We start from the raw sequence: 23,809 nt of genomic DNA, 5'->3' as shown, positions 1-23,809 counted from the left end.
ACCCCTTTCCATCATCAACTTCAAAGATACCTTAACAGGGCACTCCTTGGGAGAATAGTGTTTTTCTTTCCAATTCCAGTTTTATTATTTATAGACTGAAACACTTTTTTTGAATCAAACGTTAATTTAATTACTAATTTGAATGTTTTTTTAAATTGCATTATTAATATCATATTGAATTTTCTTGAAATGTAATATTTGTATATATAAATTAAATTAACTTATTCCATATAATTTAATTTTAAATTACTCTTTCCCGAATCCATAAAAAATCCCTTACTACACCTTAATGCCTCCCTTCCCTGAACCATAACAACTCCTTATAACTTGACACTGCACATCCTTGAACCTTAAAACCCCATACTATCCCTTGACCCTATCTATCCCTGAACCCTAAAATCTCTTGACTACCGACTAATGTTACCATTATGCGAATTCTAAAAACCTAAACTTCTGCTTAATGCACCCCTTCGCTGAACCTTATTAACTCTTTACCATTACTTAATGCTACCCTTCCATCAACCCTAATACCCCGCTCCTACCCTTTAATGTTACCCACCCCTGAACGCTAAGAAACCCTTGCACCACTTACAGCTACTCTTCCCTCAAAACTCCATACTTTCCTTAATGTTACCATTCTCTGAATTGGAAAACCTTACTACCACTTAACGCTATCCATCTAAGAACCTAAAAACTCCTTATTACTCCTTCACAGCATCCTTCTCTGAGCCCTAAAAACTTTTTACTACTCCTTATTGTTACTCTTCCTGGAACCCTAAAAACCCATTACTATCCTGTAATGATACCCTTTCTAAATCCTACAAATCCCTTAATACTACTCTTCCCTGAACCATACAAACCTCTTACAATACCTTAATGCTACCTATTGGAGAACCCTGAAAACCCCTTACTACTCCTTAATGGTGCCCCTTAATGGTACCCGTCCTAAACTCTACAAATCCTTACTACCCCTTAATGCCCCCTCTGGCACCCCTAAAAACTCCTTACAAACTTGTGACGCTACCCTCCCATGAACCAATACAAACTTTACTACCACTTAATGCTACATATCCCTGAACCATAAAAAAACACTTACAAACCCTTGAAGCTTTCCATCCCCGAACCTTAAAACCTCTTTCTACCCACTAACACTACCCTTGCCTGAACCCTAAAAGCCCTGTTACTCCTTAATGCTACCCATCCATAAGCCATGAAAAACCTTAATACTTCTTACAGCTACTCCTTCCCTGAACTCAAAAAACACTTACTACCCTTTAACGGTATACATCTCCGAACACTTAAGACCAACACTAGCCCTTAAAGCTACCTATTCTGGAATCCTAAAAGCTATTCACCACCCCTTAACGCTACTCTTCCCTGAATTATAAATAAAAAAAACTTGCTACACCTTAACACTACCCATCATTGTGCCCTAGGAATCCCTTAATACCCCTTAACGCTACCTTCCCCAAAACCTAAAATTCCTTACCACCCCTTAGTGCTATGATTCCCTGAACTCTAAAAACCTCTTATTTCCATTCATGCTACTCTTCCCTGTACCCTACAAACCCTTTAAGGCTACCTTTCCATGAACACTTTACTACTCCTAATGCAACTCTTCTTTCTCTTCAGTGAGCCCTAAAACTCCTTTTAGTGCCTCTTAACGGTACCCATTCCCAAACTCTAAAACCCACTACTTCTCCTTAACACTAACATTCCCTGAACCTTAATAACTCATGCCTAGGTCTTAATGCTACCACACTGTGAGCCCTAAAAGCCACTTACCACCCCTTAACAATATCATTTCCTGAACCCTACAAATGCCTTGCTACCTCTTAACACTACCCTTCCACACACTCTAAAAATAGCCCTTAGTACTTCTTACCGCTACCCTTCCCTGGACTCTAAAAGCCCCACGGTACCTGCTAACACTAATCTTCCCTGAAACAGGAAACCATACCATCCCTTAACACTACCTATCCCTTATCCTTAAAAAACACTTTACTGTTCTTTATGACTACCCTTCATTGAACTGCAAAAATTCCCTTCTACCTCTTAATGCTATCTTTTCCTGAGCCCTAAAAGCCCCTTACTACCCCTTAACATTACTCATACTCATCCTTGACCCCTTAAAAAAAAGTTACTACCCCTTAACACTACCCTTCTCCAAACCTTGAAACTCTTTACTACCCCATAAGTCCTCCTTTCTCTGAGCCCTATAAACCCCTTAGTATCCCTTAATGATACCCATCCATGAACAATAAGGCCCGTATTTATACTCCGTTTGCGCCGAATTAGCGTCGTTTTTTTCGACGCAAATTCGGCGCAAAACTAACGCCATATTTATACTTTGGCGTTAGACGCGTCTAGCGCCAAAGTATTGGCAAATAGCGTCATTTTTTAGCGTGAACGCCTTCCTTGCGTTAATGAGATGCAAGGAAGGCGTTCCCGTCTAAAAAAATTACGGCGACGCAAATGCGTCGTATTTATACTCCCGGGCAAAAATCACGCCCGGGAGGTGGCGGGTCAAAAAACCCCGCATTTGCGCCACTTTTTAACGCCTGGGTCAGGGTAGGCGTTAAGGGGCCTGTGGGCTCAAAATGAGCCCACAGGTGCCCTCCCCTGCCCCCAGGGACCCCCCCTGCCACCCCTGCCCACCCCAGGAGGACACACAAGGATGGAGGGACCCACCCCAGGGACATTCAGGTAAGTTCATGTAAGTACAATTTTTTATATTTTTCAAATTTTTTTGGGTGGCATAGGGGGGCCTTATTTGTGCCCCCCTACATGCCACTATGCCCAATGACCATGCCCAGGGGACATAAGTCCCCTGGGCATGGCCATTGGGCAAGGGGGCATGACTCCTGTCTTTACTAAGACAGGAGTCATTTAAATGGCGTCTGGGCGTCGAAAAAATGGCGCAAATCGGGTTAAGACGATTTTTTAGCGTCAACCCGACTTGCGCCATTTTAAGACGCCCTAGCGCCATTTTCCCCCTACGCCGGCGCTGCCTGGTCTACGTGGTTTTTTACCACGCACACCAGGCAGCGCCGGTCTGCTTGCGCCGGCTAACGCCATTCCATAAATACGGCGCCCGCATGGCGCTTCGGAATGGCGTTAGACGGCGCTAAATTTTTGACGCTAAACTGCGTTAGCGCAGTTTAGCGTCAAAAAGTATAAATATGGGCCTAAATACCCTAACTGCCCGCTAACACTACCTTTCCTTCAACCCTAAAAACCCATTGCTAACCTTTAACAGTACTCATCCATTAAACCAAAACACCTTTACTACCCCTTAATAATAAATAGTATGCTTCCCTGAACAGTACAGAGCACTTACTACCTTTAACACTACCCTTCCCTGAACCCTAAAAATTCCTTATTACCCCTCAGTCCCATCCTTTCCTGAACACTCACGGACTCCTCCTGCTGATAGCAGAGGGAGACCGAGGGTGAAACACAGGGAGGAACTGGGAATCAAATTCTCCCAGTAATTTTAATTTCTAAAGTGACCCTCAGCAGCTCACTTGTGACCCCTGTTATTCACCTCCCTCCATGGCGTTATCAAATCTCCCAAAATCAGGAACTATGGGGAGGAGTTACTGGGTGATGTCAGGGACATTCTTATGTGGCTCTTTGTAGCATCAGTATCGAGCAATATGGAAATGTTTACCTCGTTAAAGGAGTTAGAAGAACATTTTTGGGGCATCAATGGGAGCACTTTCAGAAATACATTCTGCTCTTTATATACAGTCCAGCTGTGCTGTATTGCCATTAGGGAGAAATTACCACAGCCTCACTAATGGAACCATTTACAGAACGTCAGATGTTTTGCTGTTATCCCACAATTCAGTGATATTGTTTCCACAACAAGTTATCATGGCATTCCTGCAAACTCAGAGATAAATGTGCAAGCATAGTTTCTGGTTGTTTTGGTGTAAAATTAACACCCGCCTTTTGCTTGTGCTCTGGTACTAATAGACACGGAGAGTAGTACTTTTCTCCTAATGTATAATAGTGTTAAATGCCATAAAAACAGTTTCACACAATTCACCTGATTTGTGACAACTTCCAACATGCACTTAATGACCCTTGAAGTAGTATTTCTGTGAATTACTCAATACACCAAATACTAGTGCATGATTATTTCCAATATTGCATAATAATGGCCTGCCTAGGTCAGATAAACTTCCCTTCCTCCCACTCACTAGGCAGCACAGGCATTGTCTCTTGGGAAACATACTTTTAGCTTACAGGGGCTTCGAGTCCACCCACTGTTTTGCAGCCCCCACCCACACCCTCTGTGTTGCTTCTGGCCCACTGTGTTGTATTAGCCCCAATGATGCTGCTAGGTTGCCCCGCCAGTACTGCTTCCCCCACATCTGTTTCCCCCCGTTACTTTTGTGTACCTCCTGCCCATGTTGCTCTCCTGTGCCCACTTCCCCCCAAAAAGGGTATCTTTGCATGTTTTTTCTTTGTATTCGCCAATGTACGTTGGATCAGCAAATAAAAATGAAAAAACAGCAGCGTAATTTTGTAGGCACACACATGCATGGTGCGCACACCTACAAAATACATAACAGGCATTTTTTATTTATTTAGCCAAGCTGTTCAGCTTTGGGGATACAGTATAGCATGGCTAATGTTATTGGCATAGCCAATCATTCCCAAAGGCGAGAGCTATTGGCTTTTCCAGTGCTTATAGGTGTGGTTTGACAGTGCTGCTATCTGGATTATATATGGTTTTGCAATTTGTTAGACTATGCATAGAGTGGACTTTGGCCTGGCTCCACCCAGGGGAGTAATTCTCTATCTCTTAATGCTACCAGCTGGCAATATATCATTCTGCTTTCAGGAAGGGCTTTCATTAAAATAGAAGACTGATAATTCTAAATCTGAAAAATAAACAACTGTGTTGTTTGTTACATTCAGTTCTTCCCCTACATGAATTTTACAAAGAAAACAATATTTTTTGCTATTTCTTTTCCAACAGTGGCAAAACCAGTAGGACATGCTTTAATGTAGCAAACAAATGTGGAAAAAACGTGGACTAGCCACAGTGTGGGCTAGCCTAATTTGAGGATATTTACCGAATTTTTATTTAATTTTTTTTAATGGGTGTTCTTTTCATGTAATTGGTGAACAGTGATGTGGGCCAAAGTTCAGTGATTATTGCAGATATTTTTCAGTGCTTGGACAGGTGATACATACACTATGTAGGTATTATATCGAACGCCTAGCACACCAACGCTCAAAAGACAAGTCTTGACTTGGTCTTTGGTTCAGTTATTTTGTTTATCTTGTGCCTTTTTGAAAGTACAATTCCAGACAGCCAACACATGTTTCGTCACATTGTGTGTTACCCTGGGACTTCGTCAGGACTATGACTCCATGTAAATGTATTGTGTTTTTTTCTAGATAATCCATATACTTCCTTAATAAAGAAATATCTTATGAATGGTATCCTGGTACAAAGTGTTTCCATGTGTCTCATGTCTGTGGGTTTGGAATATGTTCATGCATGTATTGCTACATATATAGCTCGAGCCTACTTGGGAGCAACAGAGTACTGTACATTATTGGGGACTGTTTGAAGGCGATACAAGATTGTGTACCTCAAGTGAGGTTTTACATATCAGAATTAAACGACTGGAGTTTGCATATTTATATTTTTAAGCTTTCACAATTGAGGAAGACATAAGATTTTACCCACATGGATGGGGGACCGATCTGCCCAGACATTTAAACCAATGTTGCATTACACATATTGATAGCTGATTATTTTCATCAATCACTGTCCTTAGGGTTCAAGATCAAGAATCCTTAGTTGACTCCTCCTCTGCCTCAGAGAATCTTCAGTCGGTGGTGACCAGGATGGAGAAGGCCATCTCTTCTCTACAGAGGAAGGTAACATGGGGTGGGCATGGTTCATGTTTTCTAGGGCGGGGGAATATGGTAGATTAGCCTCTAGGAACAGGGAGTTTTTTCAGTTTGCCTTGTACCACTTAACAACAGGTGGGGAGGCGCAGATGTTGGCATGTCAGGCAACCACCTGCCAGGCGACTAACTCGTCATAATATCAATGACCAATCACAGGAATAGGCCAGGTAGGAAATCTCACCGTTTCCCATAGTACAGGGGATGTTGAAAGAGAGAAATCGGGGGTGCCAATTTTTGGGTTTATTTTTTCTGCTTCAGTCGTACTTTCCTTTGATGCCCACATCTTTTCAATAACATTTCTAAATCAAATCCTCTGGTTCCAGAAAAATAATAGTGCTCAGAATCAGGTGATACTTCTGTATTAAACTAAACGAGCTATAATTCAGGAGATTTAAATATACTTTTGTGAAAGTTACTTTGCCACAGAGAAAAACATTAAATAAAGTAAATCCGGACTCCAACTGCCTTTCAAATATATTCTTATTTGTGAACTGTTAAAGGGAGAACAGCCTGAACTACAGTTTAGTTTGCCCTTATTTCGAGGGTGTAAATAATCAGTCACTGGACTACAGTGGTTCATCTGATATCACCACTCTGTGCCTGCTTTCTTACTTAGTATGTGAAGGAACAACCTCAGGTGGTCACTACACAAAGAAACTGGGAGTAAACACAAAGCTCCCTGGATTAATTTTTCATACATGTATCATTACATACTCATGAGCAGGGGCGGCTCCTCCGCAATGGCGGAGGAGTGTTGCCCCCTTGACTAAGAGCCAGCAGCAGAAAAAATAAAACAATACTTCAATATCGTTTTATTTTTCTGCTGCTGGCTCAGCCAGCAGGTGCAGGGAGAGGTGGGGCTAGGCCTCGGGAGGTGGGGGGTGAGGAATTGAGTATACTAAGTGCGCATGTGTGTTTGGATGGCCTAAGATGGGTACACAGCCTGGCTCGAGAAACTGCACAGGCTGCAGGGTTGTGTCTGAGTAGCAGTCCGAGCTGCTCAGACCAATCCTGGCACTGCTTTCATACTAGCTGTAGCATGAAAAAAGTGCCAGGATTGCTGGGGAACCTGTTCTGGTGTGCCAGTGAATGCTGGGACACCAGAACAGGAAAGGAGGACTAGCGAGGCATTAGGAGAGGACGGCGGCGAACAGTAGGTCTTTTTTTAATTTATTTGTCACCCCATGGTACCCCAGCACCCCCACTCCCACACCCCTCCCCTTGATATTTGCAGCAGCTCATGAGACAGTGTTTTTGGTTCCTACTCCTACTCAAATACAGTGTGCCCCTCTTGCGTTTCTACTAAATAGACTATTAAAACAGAACTGCTAGAAACATACTTTAGTTGGGCTACAGGTAATGCCACACACTGGGGCATGACTAGAGGAAAGATTTGCACTGTGGCAAGACTACTGACAAAACCAAAGAACTGGGCAACACTAGAGATAAAGCCACCTAAAGGGTCAAGACTCAGGTGAATTGTTGTATTGGGGCAATAATACAGTTAAAGCCACTGACTGGAGGCAGGACTACACACTGGGGCAGGACTTCAGACAAAGATACACACTGGGGCAGGACTATAGGTACAAATACACAGTCGGGCAGAACTATAGGTAAAGATACACACTGAGGTAAGACTATAGGTAAAGCGAGGCAATTGGGTAGGAAGGCAGGTAAAGAGTGGCTGGACTTACAGGTAAGGTAAACACCCTGGGCAGGGTTACAGGTTAACCAGACACGTGCACTCTAGTACAGTGCTACAGGTAAAGCCATTCACTGATGCCTAACTACAGGTAAAGCCTTGCACCAGGGAAAGCCTCACTACAAACAAAGCCCTGAACTTGTGGCATGGCTAAAAGCAAACAAAAGTGATATATCACTGCGTTAATTAATCTTAGCTACTTGTACTTGTTCTGGGCCAATCGAATGGAATATGACCCATAGTAGTTACCAGTGTCTAAGGTTAGTTCAAGCTTTCCACGCATCACTTACGTGTGCAGTTGAAGCCTTCAAGCAGAGCCGTACACTAAGGCACAATACACGTAAACCAATGAACAAGGAAAGACATGTATAGGTGCAGGAGTGTGAATTCCCGGACTCATCCGCAGTACTCTGACACACGCCTCCCTCACTCAAGATCACCACATGTGCGCAACACTGCCAGCTAGCAGCCTGTGCCTTTCCATCCATCAAAACAAATAATTTCCCAGGAGGGAATGTAGTCCCTTCAAGTCCTCTTTGTTGCTTTGCCCTTCTTCCTCCTAACATAAACCCACCACATAAGGTCAGGGAAACCAGACAAATTTATACACAGAGGCGGGATGTGGCTCTGCGGCACAGCATTACTGTCCACGCAACACACACTCCCTCACCACATCCCTTTAGACCGATACGGACTAGACGTGTACTATAGACCCTTTCCACACTTCTGTGAACTCACAATTGCTCCTGACCACAACACCAGCCTGTAATGTCTCAGTCCTTGTCACGGTCTTCCACACAACAGATCCTTAGGCCTCCAGAGCTGGTAGAGTAGAGTAGACTCCTTCCACACTTCTGGATGCTCAACATCACACCTGGCCACAACACCAGTCTACTTTTTATCACTGGTCTTTGACACTGAATCACTCACCAAAGACCTTTAGTCCATCAAAGCCTCTTGCACACCTCTGTGAACTCACAATCACTACTGGCCACCACACCAGCCTGCTTTTTTCACAGGTCCTTGCCACGGTCTTACTCAACAAAGATCTTTGGGCTCATACAGCCTGTAGAGTAGATCACTTCCACAAGTCTGTGTGCTCAAACTCACAATACCAGCCTGCTGAGTCTCACGGTTCCTTGTCACTGTTGCCCAGGTCCACATGCTGGAGAATGAAGTGAAGTGGCACCATGGAAGAGTTCGTGAACACAGTTGGCACAGACGGAGAGAAGAGAACCGGAGGAAGCAAGAAGTGCACTGATGCTGCCAGAAGGTGAGTGTAAAGAAAGGAAAAACAAGCAGGCCACAGTGGACCCAAGAAGCAGGATTTATAGAAAAGGTCAACTGTTTGCCTGAAGAGAGGTAGCATTGTAAGGTATGTATCATGTAGGTATGCAGCAGGCCATCACAAAAAGGATATAAATACTGCAACTCTAGAATACAATGTAAGTCTGCATCACATGTCTTGTACCTGTGTAAAAGGAGGTCTACACTTCTTCGGTGACCTGCCATCCTTCTGGGCAGTTCACCCTCTAAGAAAGGGATCAGAGTCTGTGGATTAGGATATTGTGTGTATGTTAATGCTGCTTCCAGAGATGTTTGGATGTCGGGTCGCTATGACCTGCTTCGGTCATTGTGCCTAGCCTCTTTGGATATCCTGAGAAAGGCCTGAAAGGGCTAGATATACAGTCAGAGAATATGTAGGAGCGAAGGAAACATTTGACCCATAGCAATATAGTATGAACAACATATCCTGGAGAACAAACACTGTTATTGCAACTAAATTGTGTTCTAGGACCAATGTATGAACCAGAGGAGCTGAGGCTGGTGCCATGCTAGGTAAATGTGTTTAGAGGGGGGCTCTGGTGTCAAGTGCAGTACTCCGCTTCCAATGAGTCATCTAGCCTTTGCTGTGGAGTACTGAGCCATGGACAGCTATGCTGGCAATGACCATCTTTTAAATATCAGAGAGGCTGCACAAAATGTGTTAGCGGTGTCACGCATGGCATCGTTGGCTCTTCGTTTAACAAAACGTAACCCACCAAGGGGTCATTAAGTTCAAGCATACAGCAGTCTGGATGATGCAACATTCCTGAAACATATGGAAACTATCCATTTTAATGGACATCACTGCTAAGTCTTTTAGGCAACATTAACCCTAACTGATGAGATAATTGTAATTGATACCAGATTATGTTTGAGAACTCATTCCCCCACTGTGAAAACAGGAAGTGATGTCATGTGACCAATGACCCAGGATTCATCTCAAGAAAGTGCCTGAAATAAAAAAATAGCACACACTTTAAATCATATCCCAATAAACACTGACTGAATCAGAAAGGAAACCTGGACTTGCACTTGTTCTGGAGGGTAGGAATCTATACCTCGATTCTCAAAGATTTTGGTGAAAAAGTTAGAAGCTTTCAAAAAATATATCAAAATTATCAAGAGCTTCCTACCGTAACTGACCTTCCTCAGAGATGATGAAGGGGTCAGGCACTACTTCCAAAGAAAACGTTTAAAAAATGGGGTGTGTGAGAAAATACGGTGTATTATATGTAGTGGTTGTGAGACCTCACTTTGTAATACACTTACCAACCTCTTTAGGACCAGTAGTTTTCATGTCAAACCTTCAGTTCAACCCTGGATAGCTGTGGCTCCGAGCAACAAGACTTACTCAAAGGAACAAGTGTAAAGCATTAAACAGCACCAAACCAACTGAAGAAGGAATCGACGAGACACCCAAGAAATCTGACACCAATTTATAAAAATAGCCTGTATTTTTAGACACCACAATGAAAAAGATCCACCGGAGGGTTCCGGGGCAGTAGAATATTCAAGGTATAGTAAATAAAAGCATCTCACGAACAAGCACTGGTAAAATCAACAAACTTGACACTTAGAAATGTTTTCACTAAACAGTTGGTCTAGTTGTAATGCGGTCACTTAGAGTCACTTTAGGTGACCAACTCCAGTAGAGGGTCAGTCAGGGGGACAAGTAAGGTCCTCTGAAACAGCTACCTCAGCAGGTGAAGTAGTCTTCAGTCAGTTCCAGTCACCATTAGCCTGAAAAACAAAACAGTCACCACTTTAAACCATTTCCCAAATTCACACTCAGGGAGCGAGCGAGGCAAGCTAGTCTGGCACTTGTTCTGGGGGGTGGAAGGGTTCTTCCCCCAAGGAAATTCTGAAAATAATGTGCCCAAGTGGTGGAATTTATACTTCGAACCTCAAAGATTTTTGTAAAAAATATAGACTCTATCCAGGAAGAAATCATACTCATCAAGAACTTCCCACTGTAAGTGACCTTCCTCAGATATATTGAAGGGGTCACTGCATCCACAGAATTTTTGAAGAAACAAAATCGGGCACCACTACACTCTATAGAACAATTGTCAAATACATTGTCTAGCTTGCTATAGGTTTTAAAAGCCACTGTAAGTGGGCACTCATGAAATACTCCAATTCATTAACCACACCAGCGTTTTCTATTTCGTTTAATCTTTTCTCTCACCTTTCATCTTGTTTCCATACTTCTTTAGTTCTACCATTTTTCTCATTCTTTCTCCTATCATTCACTCACAAATCCATCTGTATTTCACATTATTTTTATGTACATTCCATTTTTACCATATTTTTGGGCTTGATTTTATCTTCCAATTTTTCTTTCTTTCTTCATGTTTTCTTTTCTTCTTACATCCTTACATATTTCTTTTGTCTTTCTACTTTCATCTTTTTGCATCTTTCCTTATTTTACTAGCTTCCTTTGCTTCTTTTATATACCCTAAATTTCATTTCAAGCTTCTACCTTCTTTTTCTTTTCTGCATTCTTTATTTTTCAATTTCCTCTTTTATTTTGCTCACTTTTTACCACACTTCTCTCATCCTATCTTTATTCTTCTTTCCATCGTCCTTTGTTTTACAGATCCATGACTTTCATTTTTCTTTCCTTTATCCTTCTTTCATCTTTTCATCTTTCTCACTCATTCAACTATCGCTCATCACTCTTTTTGATTCATGCTTCAATCCACCATTTTGCCTGTCTTTCACCATTCATCACTCCATCAGTTCTTTCTGTATTTTCCTTTTCTCTATTAACCATTCCTCCTCTTATCCATCTATTCATCTATTCATCTATCCTTTTCTCCAACATCCATTCTTCTCTCCATCTATCCCTCTAACCTTTCTTTTCTCCATCGGTTTGATCTTCGACTTAAGTAGACTTTAGGGAGTTGAATCCACCTGCAAAAAGGAAAAGATAAAGGCCTGGACCACTGGTTCAGAAAGGAAAGCAATATATAGGGCAGATAATGTAGTCAGATAACTATTTCTTTCTAGATTTAGAGAAGAGCACCGGAGCTACTTGTCCCAATTTGTTCAGGATTGTGCTGTTTTTGCTGGGTGCTTACGTTCAACCCCCAAGTAAGTGAAGCTAAGCGGAGCCATGATGTACGGATGCCTTTGTGTAACTCATACACCGTCTTAGGAATGTCGGCATAACCCATGCTGCCAGTGACTCCAACTGGTTTTCATTTCCATGCTGTAGAACTGCATGGAATTTGCTTGGAGGGAGAGAACTGACTAACTGTTCAAGATGGAGAGAGTGTAGTAGACCACAAATACACATGAGAGATGCTGCCCAGAAAAGTGGACTGAGACCATAAAAAGCTGAAGTTGTCTCCTGTGTACTGAGAAAGGAGCTGCACCATTCCACAAAAGTGAAGCCCAAAGTCCCGGAGGTGTCGCCACAGTGTGGCCTGACCATGTATCCCCATTGATGGAGCACACCTGGGAATTCTAGCATATTCGAGTTCCCGTACAACATTAAAGCACCATGAAGCTGCTGGAACAAAATTGCTGCAATCCAAGTACGGGTAAGCCAAAGTGTCCAATGAGGACTATTTTACTGGAGAGGCTGACACCAGGAGCAAAGTACTTCTATCTGTTCAAATGGTGTTTGTTTGGTTGATTGCCCAGCTGCAAGTTTTACCAAACTGTGAGTACCACAACCACAAAGCCACCTCTTCAGCCCATGCTGGTGCAGGCCTAAGCTCGCCTAGCCTGCACCAGCACCATGAATGCTGACTGCTCACTAGATACTCGATGCAAGGGCAAGCTCATTGAACACCAGGGACCAGAGGTTCATACTCTCTTGGGCGCATAATCTCACCATAGCATCTGACCTACCCAGGCACAGCCTCTGCCCTAAACAACTCAACAATGAAACAGTACTGCCCACCACAAAGAAGGCCAAATGAGGTGAGGCGATATCACTACAAACAGAGGAATAGACGAAACAAGCTCTCAACTTAGCTGGACACCCTTCTTGGAATTTCAGGCACCAAACAGACTACCCAGGGGATACCCAATGACTCACTGGGGGATAGTGCCATAAAAGTATCATACACTTTTGTCTCATGACAGTGGCTTGTGCTACCTACCACAATATTCACTGAACAGTAATATTACAGCTCACCCTTTGTTTTCTTTCTTCTAAGCCACTAATGTGTAGCATTTGTGGTTTTAGTGAAGTACTTCTGAAAAGATTAAGCTCTGGCTGACATTCTGTCACTGATTTGTGCTAGATGTGTTTCTTTAGTTCAAAGTCTCTAAACCCACACTATTTCTCTGAGTAAGGCTTGAACTGCTTAACTTTACCAGCAGCAGACTGCTCTTGGTGGAAAACAGGACATTTGATAGAGTTAGGACAGAGTTGGTCATGTCAAGCAGCATGAAATTGAGCCTCCATTTGATATTATTTCCAAAGGTGCTTTAAAAAATAAACAAAGTTTGTACATACAAATGACTTCAGAACTGCCAATGGGCAGTGGCTGCTCAGAGCTCCTGAAAAACAAGCTTGAAAGCCACTTTGTATAGTGGTTTCCAGCTTGTTTTCTCTACCACTGTGTGGTTTCAGCCCCCTCATCGGGGTCCTTTGTGAAGGGAGCCGTAATCGTGAGACATGTTGGGACCATGTGAGCTGGCAAGTCTGGCTTGCTAGCTTGCAACATGAATAAATACATCAATTAAATTAAAACCAAGCCAAGCTATTCAGAAAGGGGTCTTCAAAATATGATCCCTTGTGGGATAGAGAGTTTTATTGTCTTGACAAACATGGTCTTTGTTACCTAACATTTGCAGGGCATTTATACATCCTGTTCTGTGATGTTACCTTGTTAGCTGCCTCTAAGTGCTGCGTCATCAAGTATGAAAGCATGCAACAACAAGCAGTAGACTCTAGGGTCTTGAGCTTCATCCTGCAACCTATGAAATGAACTATAAATGTTCCATTTGATTCACGACTCTGAGTTACTGACCAGCTAGCACCAGTGCAAGGATATTTTGAGCGCCAGGCACCTAAACAATGTTTTGTCATTTCAGCACTCTGTTTCATTATGCAACAAGGCCTCAATCAGGCCATTTGTTGTGATTGGACACCCTCTTGTGGCCACTTTTGGTGTTGCTGTAAGGCAACCTTCTACAAGGATCTTAATGAAGTTACAGCCATGGATCAACAAGTGGTTCGAAAAGTTAATTGGTGTCACCAAGATTATCAGACCTCTTTTGGCTGTTTCTCCTAACTTTAACACAATATATATTTACTCAAAACAACACTGACAACCAATCTAAAGGGTTCCCCCTAACCTGTACTGAACACACTGCAATGCCTAGGCAGGAAGTGGGCCACCACATTATTTAGATTTTTGTCTAGAGCAGTGCTGATAGTAAAGGCGACATCTCTGCTTTGCTCCTTTCGTTTGTATCTCAACATTGTGCTACAATCAAACAGGAAGACCCATTTGATTGAAGCACCATGTTGCATCCAGTGGCGGCTCCTCTACTATGGCGGAAGAGCGTCACCCGCCCCCCCCCCACCACCACCACCACCACCACCAGCAACCGCTGCAAATCGTTTAACAATGAAAGGATAATAAACTAAATTTATTATCCTTTCATTGTTAAAGGGGCGGGGCATTGGGGATGATGAGCACTGAGGGGAGTGCACTGTGCACTTCCCTCAGTGCGCATATATGTTTGGCCGGCCATCTCGGGCCAGCCAAGCACACATGCGCACTGTGCTCTCTCCAGCCCGGCACTATGTTGCCGTGCTGGAGAGAGCAGGTACAGGCTCCCAGTCTGCCTGGGAGCACACGGGCTGGGCCCTCCCAGCCAATCCTAAGTGTCAGGATTGGCTCTAGGGCAGGCCGGGAGCCTGTGCCTGCCTGGTGCTGAGACGACAGAGAATTGGTTGCACGGTGGTAAGTTTTTTTATTTTATTTTATTAAGCTTCCTCCCAACTCCCTCCCACCCCCTATAACCTCTGCGAACCACGACTGGTTGTATACCCTTGTAGGCATTGCTCTAGCTATAACAGCCATGCATAGTGCAGCACACTGTCTTTCTAACCAGAAGGCTGTCAAATATTTCTTCCCAGATTTCAGACGTGCGTTTTATCCCTTCTCCAGTATGAGTTGGTTATAAAAAAAAAAGAAGGAAAAAAGAACGTCTAGTGCCCATCGGCCACTCTCGCAATCCTTGACAGATCACTCTTCGATTAATGTTGTGAAACGAGGTCACCATCTTGAAAGAAGCCAACCTGCATGGAAATGGCATATCCAGAAAAGAAAACCTACTCTCCCATGTACTAGACTGAAATACAGATTGGTACCTAGAATAGGAACCTTGTCTTCAAAGTCATGTTCCGCATGTTAGCAAACACTTCCCTCAGTTTCTGGAAACTGATTGTTTTAGTGACCCAGTGACAGCAATCTTGCAGCCCTTGGTAGGGAAATTTATAACTGGAAAAGTGATTAAATGTCTGTGTGAGTCCGTACATACACCGAATATCTAATAACAAACCTTCCAGCCTGGATGACTTCTAACTCGCAGTTTGATTGCCATATTTAATGCCCTTATCAGGGTTATGAATGAGTCATAAATGGTATGCTGACACAGGCAGCAAAGTTACTATGGAAACATGAGAACAAAGGTCATTCAATACAATCAGCAGAACTGGTGACACAAATCTTGTATAAATCAAAAAGCAGATAGTCTGACAAGTGTGGATTACAGCAGAGAAAACTCCAGTGCAATTAACTGTGAGGCTGCTTAGCAGAAGCCTTGTTGTTTACAGCACCACGAAAAGACTCAGCTATGCAGTTGCGGGGGCTATATAGAATTATAATGCATGGGATTCTGTAATTCCTGTATAAACATCAGTCTCTACTGTCATTATCATCGGCAACTAGTGACGCACCCAGTCACCAATTATAAAAAGAAAATACGCCAGAACTCAACTTTTATATGTGCCTGCTGCAGAGCCAGTAGCCAAGGTGAAAGGCAGGTCAGCCCATGGAGCACAACTGAAGCAGTTGTTTAAAGCAACAAAAAACAGGAGGTTGCTTTTCTTTCTTCTGCTTTAATGTTTAGCTCACAATGATAAGCAGAAAGAATGTTTATTTTTCGCACCCGCACTGCTTATATAGATAAAATCTAGACTCTCTCTGCATGTTTCCAAACATTCTGAGCTACTGCAGCTTTACTTAGAAAAAAAAAACAACTTGTGTTGAACTATTTCTAATATGTGTTTGCAACACATTTCTAACAGGTTTTTGATGTATTTAATTGTTCACTAAAGGTTTTATTTTTATTCTTCATATTTGCAAACATGCTCACTATTTCATACGGAAGAGCTTCGCACCAAGGTTTTAAGTGGTTTGTGGGAAAGGTGATGATGTGACCATGTATTATATGTGATAAAGTTCCCCTGGCCTACATGCTGAGGATATTGCAAGTCATTGAGGAAATCCATAACCTTATAAAAGAACTCAGCCTCTGGCCATGTTCCTCTTTATGGTTATGGAACTCAACAGTAATGTATAAGGATATTGCAAGTCACTGAGATCAGTAATAATATTTTTTAAGTGACACTCAAAAGATATAACTGGGAGAAGATGCACGGCTCAGATATTTGATTTCTAGACCATATGGCTCAGAAAACACGGAGGTGCAATACTGAAGAGTGAATTATCCCTTCCATTCCCTGCTCTCACTTCCATCACCGCCACATCCTTTTTGCATGTTTCACTCAAGTACTTTTCCCATCTCCATTCTAAACCACCATCATGCTGCTGTATGCTTACTCATTCTCCTTTCTTCTGCATGTTCTACCATCTGCAAAATCCACCTTGTGTACAGCGCTCTCTTGCCTTGTAGTTTTGCTATATTGGCCTCATAAACACCATATATATATTTATATATCACAGTAAATGATAATGACTGTAGTTATAATTAAGTCTCTTTGTTTTGATTTGATTGTAACTTTTGTGAAGTTTGACGAATCTGTACAAAAGCTCCCCAATCAAACAGGACAAATGGAAGCTTCATGCAGATCACACTCAGGACAAACTAAATGAGAGTTCATAAACTGAGGGAATGTTTTAGATATTTGTGTTAGAGGAAGTTGTTGAGTGGGCTTTGAGAAGTAAATTTTTTTGCGTATTGAGAACGTTCATGGATTATTTGTGATTCAAATCCCCCAAATTTCCTAGGACAACACATTTAAAAATAAAACCAATCCTATTGGAAAAAAGAGCTTTTTCCTTCATACAATGAGGGAGGGATGAATGTCTCTTCATGATAATCTAAGCAATTGATTAGCTGTCACCAACTGAAAATACTGTGGCAGTGATTATAGGATCACAGGTAACAAACCCTGTGCACTCAAAAAGTGACAGAGACATCTAGAATTAAAAATGTAAATGGCCTTATGCCAAGTCAAAGTCTGGCATACAAGTTGGACAACCTGTAAAATCCCTCCAGGCCTGTACCCTTTCCACCCATCTCTTGAATCTCCTGTTTCTTAACTCCTGCAAGCATTTGTGGCCCAATATGCTTTTTACTGCTCGCAAAATACAGACAGCATTTTACATCCGGTATTTTTGCCATAATTAAATATTATTCATAATGTAGGAAACAAATTGCGACTTACTCCAATTGGAGGCAATCAGAGAGATGGTGGCTTGCTGGTGTCAGCAGACCACCACGTCTGTGATTGCCTTTCAATAAAGTCATCTTTTTTTTAAAGCAAAGTTTACTGTTTTTTGTATGTTAGTGAGTTGGCAGGGGTCCAATGGACCACTGCCTACTATCCACCAAACGTCATTTTTTTACATTCAGAAAAAGACCTTTTCCCTTTTGTGAATGGGAGTTGGTAAAATCAGTATGGTTTACTGTGGCTATTTATGGCTTTTTAATGGCTTCTGAAACACTGTTACATATGGATAGGAATAGCTACTTTGAAGAGGCACCTACAACGTGCCCCTTCCAAATAGGGATTTGTTATCCGTTTGTAAACCAATTTTAGGAGTTGGAAAAAGTTACCTACTCTTTTTATAGATTGTAAAAAAAACCTGGATGTCTCAAACTCTGAATCGGAATGTTTACAACCACAAAAATGCATTGTACTTCTGGCCCTTAATTTCTGAAGGGGCTATAAGTGGAGTTTCCTAATTAGCACCTAACCTCATAGCAGAAACCTCCCTGCTGCACCAGACACCTACATCAAGATCAGAGACACCTACCTTTGCCTGGTCCATTTGCAGGATCCTCACCAGTGGTACATAAACTTGATGCCTTCACTTCTAGGGTGCCTGTGTGCTCCTGTGCCATTATCCTTAGTTTGCACAGACCTTGACATTTGAGCCTTGTATCCCCTAAATACATATAATTCATAAGAACATATTGAGTACATTACTTATGGCATGTATATTGCAGATTATGTCTGCCATGTTTGCCAAACAATATATTCGTTTATTTAATCTAAAAATACTTATCTTAATTAGGCTACCAAAATATTTTATTTGTAAGCTTTCTTAATAAATTCTAACTACATCTGGCAGTCTGCAAATTAGGCTTTGAATGAAACATGCACATTTACTTGACAAGTCTTATCTGTTTTTCCTCTCGCTGTATTGAGAAATTCCATCAACCAGACTTAACAATATGCAATGAAGGAAGACTTTTACCTATTCAACTCAACTCATCTGTACACTGCCTGCTAAAATAATATTCCATCACAACATTTGCAAGTAAATTATTTTTTTAGCCTGATTTAGGCACCAATCCACGTTTCTTTACAAGAATCATGGCAATAGCTAAAGGCGTAGCAGAGCTTAAAGCTGAATTACATTCAATGCAACTGAGTTTCAAGAAAAAAGTCAACCTGTTCAGGTGCGAGTCTGAAAATATGAGGTGTGCTGGCTTACAGAGTTGGATAGGGTTGCATACGGCAGAGCTGTCACTGATGAGGCAAGGCTTTGCATGTTGTTGCACCTTTGCTGTAGGAGTAAGGTCCTCTTTACAAGTCGTTTTCTTATGTTTATTGTAAAGTGCGGTGGATCTTGGATCCCTGTCTGCGTCCCTAGGAAATACAACAGAAAATGCAGCATAATAGGGTGTCACAATTCGGTATCTCGCCCCATTAGCCAAGTTTGAAGCTGTATGTTTATTTATTTTAGAACACATTTGCAGTAGTACTCCTTTTACCCCATGCACCTCAAACTGTTTGTATTGTCTTTGTCTTCCAGTCTTGAAAGTTTCAGCCACTGTTATCCATCAGCAAGTCTGCCCACCCGTAGACAAGTCTCTGGAGAAGAAGTGGGAGATGTTGGTTGATTGTCGCTGTCGAAGACATTTTCATTGAGTGGGACTTTTGTGAAGTTCATTGACTGTATGAAGAATCCTTTAACATCGACAGTTCTTCTTAATGAAGCTCCAATTCAAGGTACACAAACTTCTCCAGAAATTCAGCGAATACTGCCCATGGAAGGCTCTAGCCAAGATCACTGGCATGACTCAGTAATATAGATTCATCATCTTTAAGACTCAGGATTGACAATGCCACCTACGCCAATCTAGAAGGCAAGAAGGCGTAGGACAGAGTGAAAGACAAACTTAGTCTTCCAACCACACTAGAGCTGTGAATTTTATAGTCACATCAACTTGAGGACACAGGGTCTGCGGACTTTTTTGCACGGGCAGCTGGCTGAACATTAAGAAATTAAATACCACTTACACTGTATGCAGGATTCCCAGGAAGCTGTGATAATATCTAAAGGCACAGTGGAAAACAGAGATTATTCAATAGGCCAAGAGGACCTGAAACGTTTATGGTGCTTCCCCCCCATTCTCTCTGAATTTAGAGACACTGACCTGTAAGGAAATGTCCTGACTACCGAATCAACCAGTTTGCTTCTGCTAATGTGGTGCTTTATCGTGGTTTACATACAGGCATTCTGGCAAAGCCAGAGGCTATCCCACTTTTGTAGATTACAATGTTACTTTTCTCAACATGGCTTACAACACTTTCTTGTCAATCCTTCAGTCATGCAGGGTCTTCTCCAGAGTTAATGATGGTTCTTTACTTCGGTGGCAGCCCTGTTCATTAAAACGTATCCATTGTTTCTCGTTAGAATCGTAGGACACATTGTGCATCACTTCCACTTCAAGCAACCTGATTGTCTCCTGAAAATTGTCATATCCATGAAATGGCGCATCTAGGACCTACTGTAAGATCTTTATGTCTATTAACACATGTTTCAATGTCACAGTCAATCATAAATTACACTGACAATGAAGAGTGTGTGTGTTATGGGGTGCATGTGATCTTCTGTACCTAAAGGCCACTCTTGGCAATCTATAATGATGCCCAAGGAATAGCCAGTTTTGCTGGTTTCATGAAGGTGAAACCAATGCACCATGTTTTAGGATGGAATCTGCAGAAGGTATTCATCCCAAAAGAGTTTGTCATCCTGCCAACTGTAGGAGCATCTTTACACAATGATGTGGTGGTTTACTAGTACAAAAAAGGAAGTTGTGTTAACACCTTATGATTCATTGTTGATGATTCATCTTGATTGCTGTGCCCTGTTCTGTAGGACACATTTTTAGTACTGTATCCAGATTTGAGGACACATCTGCACTAATGCACTGAGCCTTGCCAAGAGTATTGTGTTCCGGAGGCAAGTTCTTTAAAAGTGAATATCACAGGCACACACTTTTGAGAGCGGGGCAAATATTTTATATGGTCGACTCCCATAATCTTACAAAGTGAGATGCAAGAACATAAATCCATATAGTCCCGATGTGACAGAGGAGACATGAAAGAAATATTTTAATATCTCCCGGGATTAAATGCAGTTGACCAGGGGTGCTGTCATGACTGAATCCGAAAGTTCCAGCAGGTCTGACCTCGGCATTCAAAACCAGTAACTCATCAAAGCAAGCCTGAGATATATGAATTGTCCACTCTCATAGACCCATGCAGCAGAGAAGTTAATATGGTCCAGATATGAAAGTACTACACAGCAGTAGAATAGCAGCCAGCATTAAACACTAGAACAGCAGCCAGCATGAAACACTACAGTGCACAGTTATAGGTGAAAAAGTGAACATTTTCCAGAGGCTGTTATAGGCCAGGAGACTTCAAAAACTTGAGCCATAAGAAATAATCAGTTATATATTTTTAAGAGGTTCATATAACATTTAACCTCAACTGTAGAACATTATAGAATCAGAAGTAAAACTCACATTGGCAAAACCGACTACTGTGAGCCTGGAGGCTAAATCTGGCTCATGGGACCCCCTGGCAAATGATCAAAGTAGGATTCACCAACATCGCTTTTTTTTTTTACATCTTGATGGGTGCCATAGAGCACGACTAGGGTTTCCGTGTCTTCAAGGGAAAGCTTTCATGTATGCTGGCCAGAATCAGTAGTCATCCACTACGACTGCAGGGTTTATCGTAGTCTCTTGGTGGGAAATGTCACCTTTTGGTGGCTATATGATGTATCAATGAGGGTGCACCTGCTGATCTCATGTCTTCTCTGACTACATTGATCACAGGTTTAATGCCCTTACCCGTCACTCCAGACCAGGAGTATCCATCTAACTTGCCTCCAAGGTGAAGGGATAGAAGGCAAGTATGAACTAGGGGGGTAGCACACAGTCTGATGAAATGGCTTGTCTTTTTGTAGGCAGGAAATACACAGACTTAATGGAACATGGCAAATCAACAAGCCCTAGATCAAAGATATTCCAGTCTTGTAAGGACATCAGACATAGCCCTAAACATTTTGTTATAGAAACACAGTTACAACAGCTTTTAATGTAAAATGAATGTCCAGTGTTCCTTTCAGGGCAGCAAGAAATGTAATAATAAACATGCAAAAGTCCCAGAAGCCTATTGCTTGTCTGTTGCACAAAACCTTACCAAAATAGTATCATGGTATTGGACAAATGGACTCAAAGAAGATTGGGATGATATCAAATCCTTTGAATATTCCATCAAACGAAATGAGAAATGTAAAAAGATTATACATTCAGCAAGATATAACTTGAAATGTACTATTTATACAATCAGTGTAAAACAGTGTCTAAACTATTGTTCCCCGATGTTTCTCAAATTTTTGTTTAGCATAATGTTTAACTAATACCCTACGCATGATTAATTAATGCAACCCTTGGTGTTGGCTATCTATCTGGATCATCTGCCCAATTCAATTTCATAGGTCAGTCTGAAGTTTCACATACAAAAGCATGATGTTCCACCCAATGGAAAAAGCCATGTTCATTTTCATCACTTTGAATCCAATTGTTACAAAAATTCATAGTATTACATGGTTACATCCAACAAATACAAACAAAAGGCACCATCACATCTAATATCACCCCCTTTACTAGGCCCCAGAAAAAGCTGAAAATAAACATCACATTCTTCCTTCTATAGAATCATAGCAGATACTGCTTTGGTACCAAAATGGTGTAGTCCTACATGATTTTAACAAACATTCATCCATCGGAGTTAATAATAAAAAATCTACATTCAATTGAGCTATGTTTTTGTAAACAATATTTAGAGCTCAATATTGTCAGACAATATTTTTGGCATTGATATTCTAAAATAACTGCAGACAATTATGGGAATTATGTTAATTTTGTGATAGCTTGCCACTAGTTTTCAAACAAATTTGTCGGGGTTAATTTTTGTGCATAGCTGTCTCTCAATGTTTGTTTGCAAGCGTATATTTATGTATCGAATATCCGTTCCAAATATACATTGTGGACAGTGTTATCACCAGCACAACTTGGAGAGAAACCTCTGATTTCACTTGAGGATTGTGGGCCCACATTTATAATTATTGTTGATTTTATTAGTATTGGGATCCTGTTTTTAATGGAAATCGTGCCTCATAAGACTTACTAGTTAAGAGTTAACCTTGTAGCCTTGCACTTTAGCGGTATCCATTTTTGTTGCCTTGGGACTGCATATGTGGTTCACTAGTGAGAGTTATTTAATCATTGGTTAGAATGGTCTGAATGTTGAAAATAATTATCACTCATGTCTAGTTATTTTCTGTGGTGTGGCGATAAATATACTACTTGATACGTATCATACAAGGTTTTCATTAGTATAATTTGTTTATGTCTTTCTCATAGGAATGTGGTTGTTGAGAACGTCCCTGTGAGAACATAATTGTAGGAAGTACAGATTCACATGTTGTAATTCTTCACGTCCTGATGAAGGGCGGGGTGGACCATAAATCTGTTTCAACAATACTTAGACCTTACAGCCCACAGCCTTTCAACCATACACAACTATAGGTTATTGGAAATTGCATGATTTTTACTCTTCACTCGTCTTCCCTCCCCTACACTCTAAGGTGCTGTGGCCAACGTCAAGAGAAGGGCACCAATTTGTTTATTAACACACAACACCAAAACACTTTCTAAATACACTGCAAATCAACACTCAAGCTAACAAGCACTCTATTGTGTGTGTGTGTGTGTGTGTGTGTCTGGCCCACTAATGTATGTATGCACGCAAGTGGTATTTCTGTAGCACAAACCTAGACACAAGGAAGCAGAGCTCGGTAAAGGGTCAAAGACAAGCATAAAGGAAGAAGTGTCAGGAGGGTTTGTTGGTTTGTGAACCATTTGTGCAATGATGTAATGTTCTCTACATCTTTCCTACATTGGAGAAGTGTTGGTGTTGTCCTGGCGGGTCGAAAGATGTTGGTCCAGATCCAGGCGCATGTATGTAAACGGTCTTCTGCCTTGTATATCCTTTTTTAAACTTACTTTTCTACGTTTGGATGGTTCTGGCTG

At 41.6% G+C, this 23,809-nt stretch overlaps 1 protein-coding gene across 1 annotated transcript in view; it reads left to right on the top strand.

Moving 5' to 3' along the window:
• The window catches only part of LOC138303797 (peroxidasin homolog), a 193,013-nt gene extending 169,912 nt beyond the window's left edge, over positions 1-23,101 (top strand). The window contains exons 19-21 of the mRNA XM_069243211.1: positions 5,805-5,907; positions 8,799-8,915; positions 19,231-23,101. Coding sequence (XP_069099312.1) covers positions 5,805-5,907; positions 8,799-8,903 — 208 coding nt within the window. The 3' untranslated portion in view covers positions 8,904-8,915; positions 19,231-23,101. The remainder of the gene's footprint in view (positions 1-5,804; positions 5,908-8,798; positions 8,916-19,230) is intronic.
• The last annotated feature ends 708 nt before the right edge of the window (positions 23,102-23,809 follow it).

Source organism: Pleurodeles waltl, chromosome 7 (assembly GCF_031143425.1).
Source record: "Pleurodeles waltl isolate 20211129_DDA chromosome 7, aPleWal1.hap1.20221129, whole genome shotgun sequence".
NCBI classification, from domain to species: Eukaryota; Metazoa; Chordata; class Amphibia; order Caudata; family Salamandridae; genus Pleurodeles; species Pleurodeles waltl.
The sequence above is the reverse complement of the archived record's forward strand: the minus strand, read 5'-3'. Positions and strand labels throughout refer to the sequence as shown.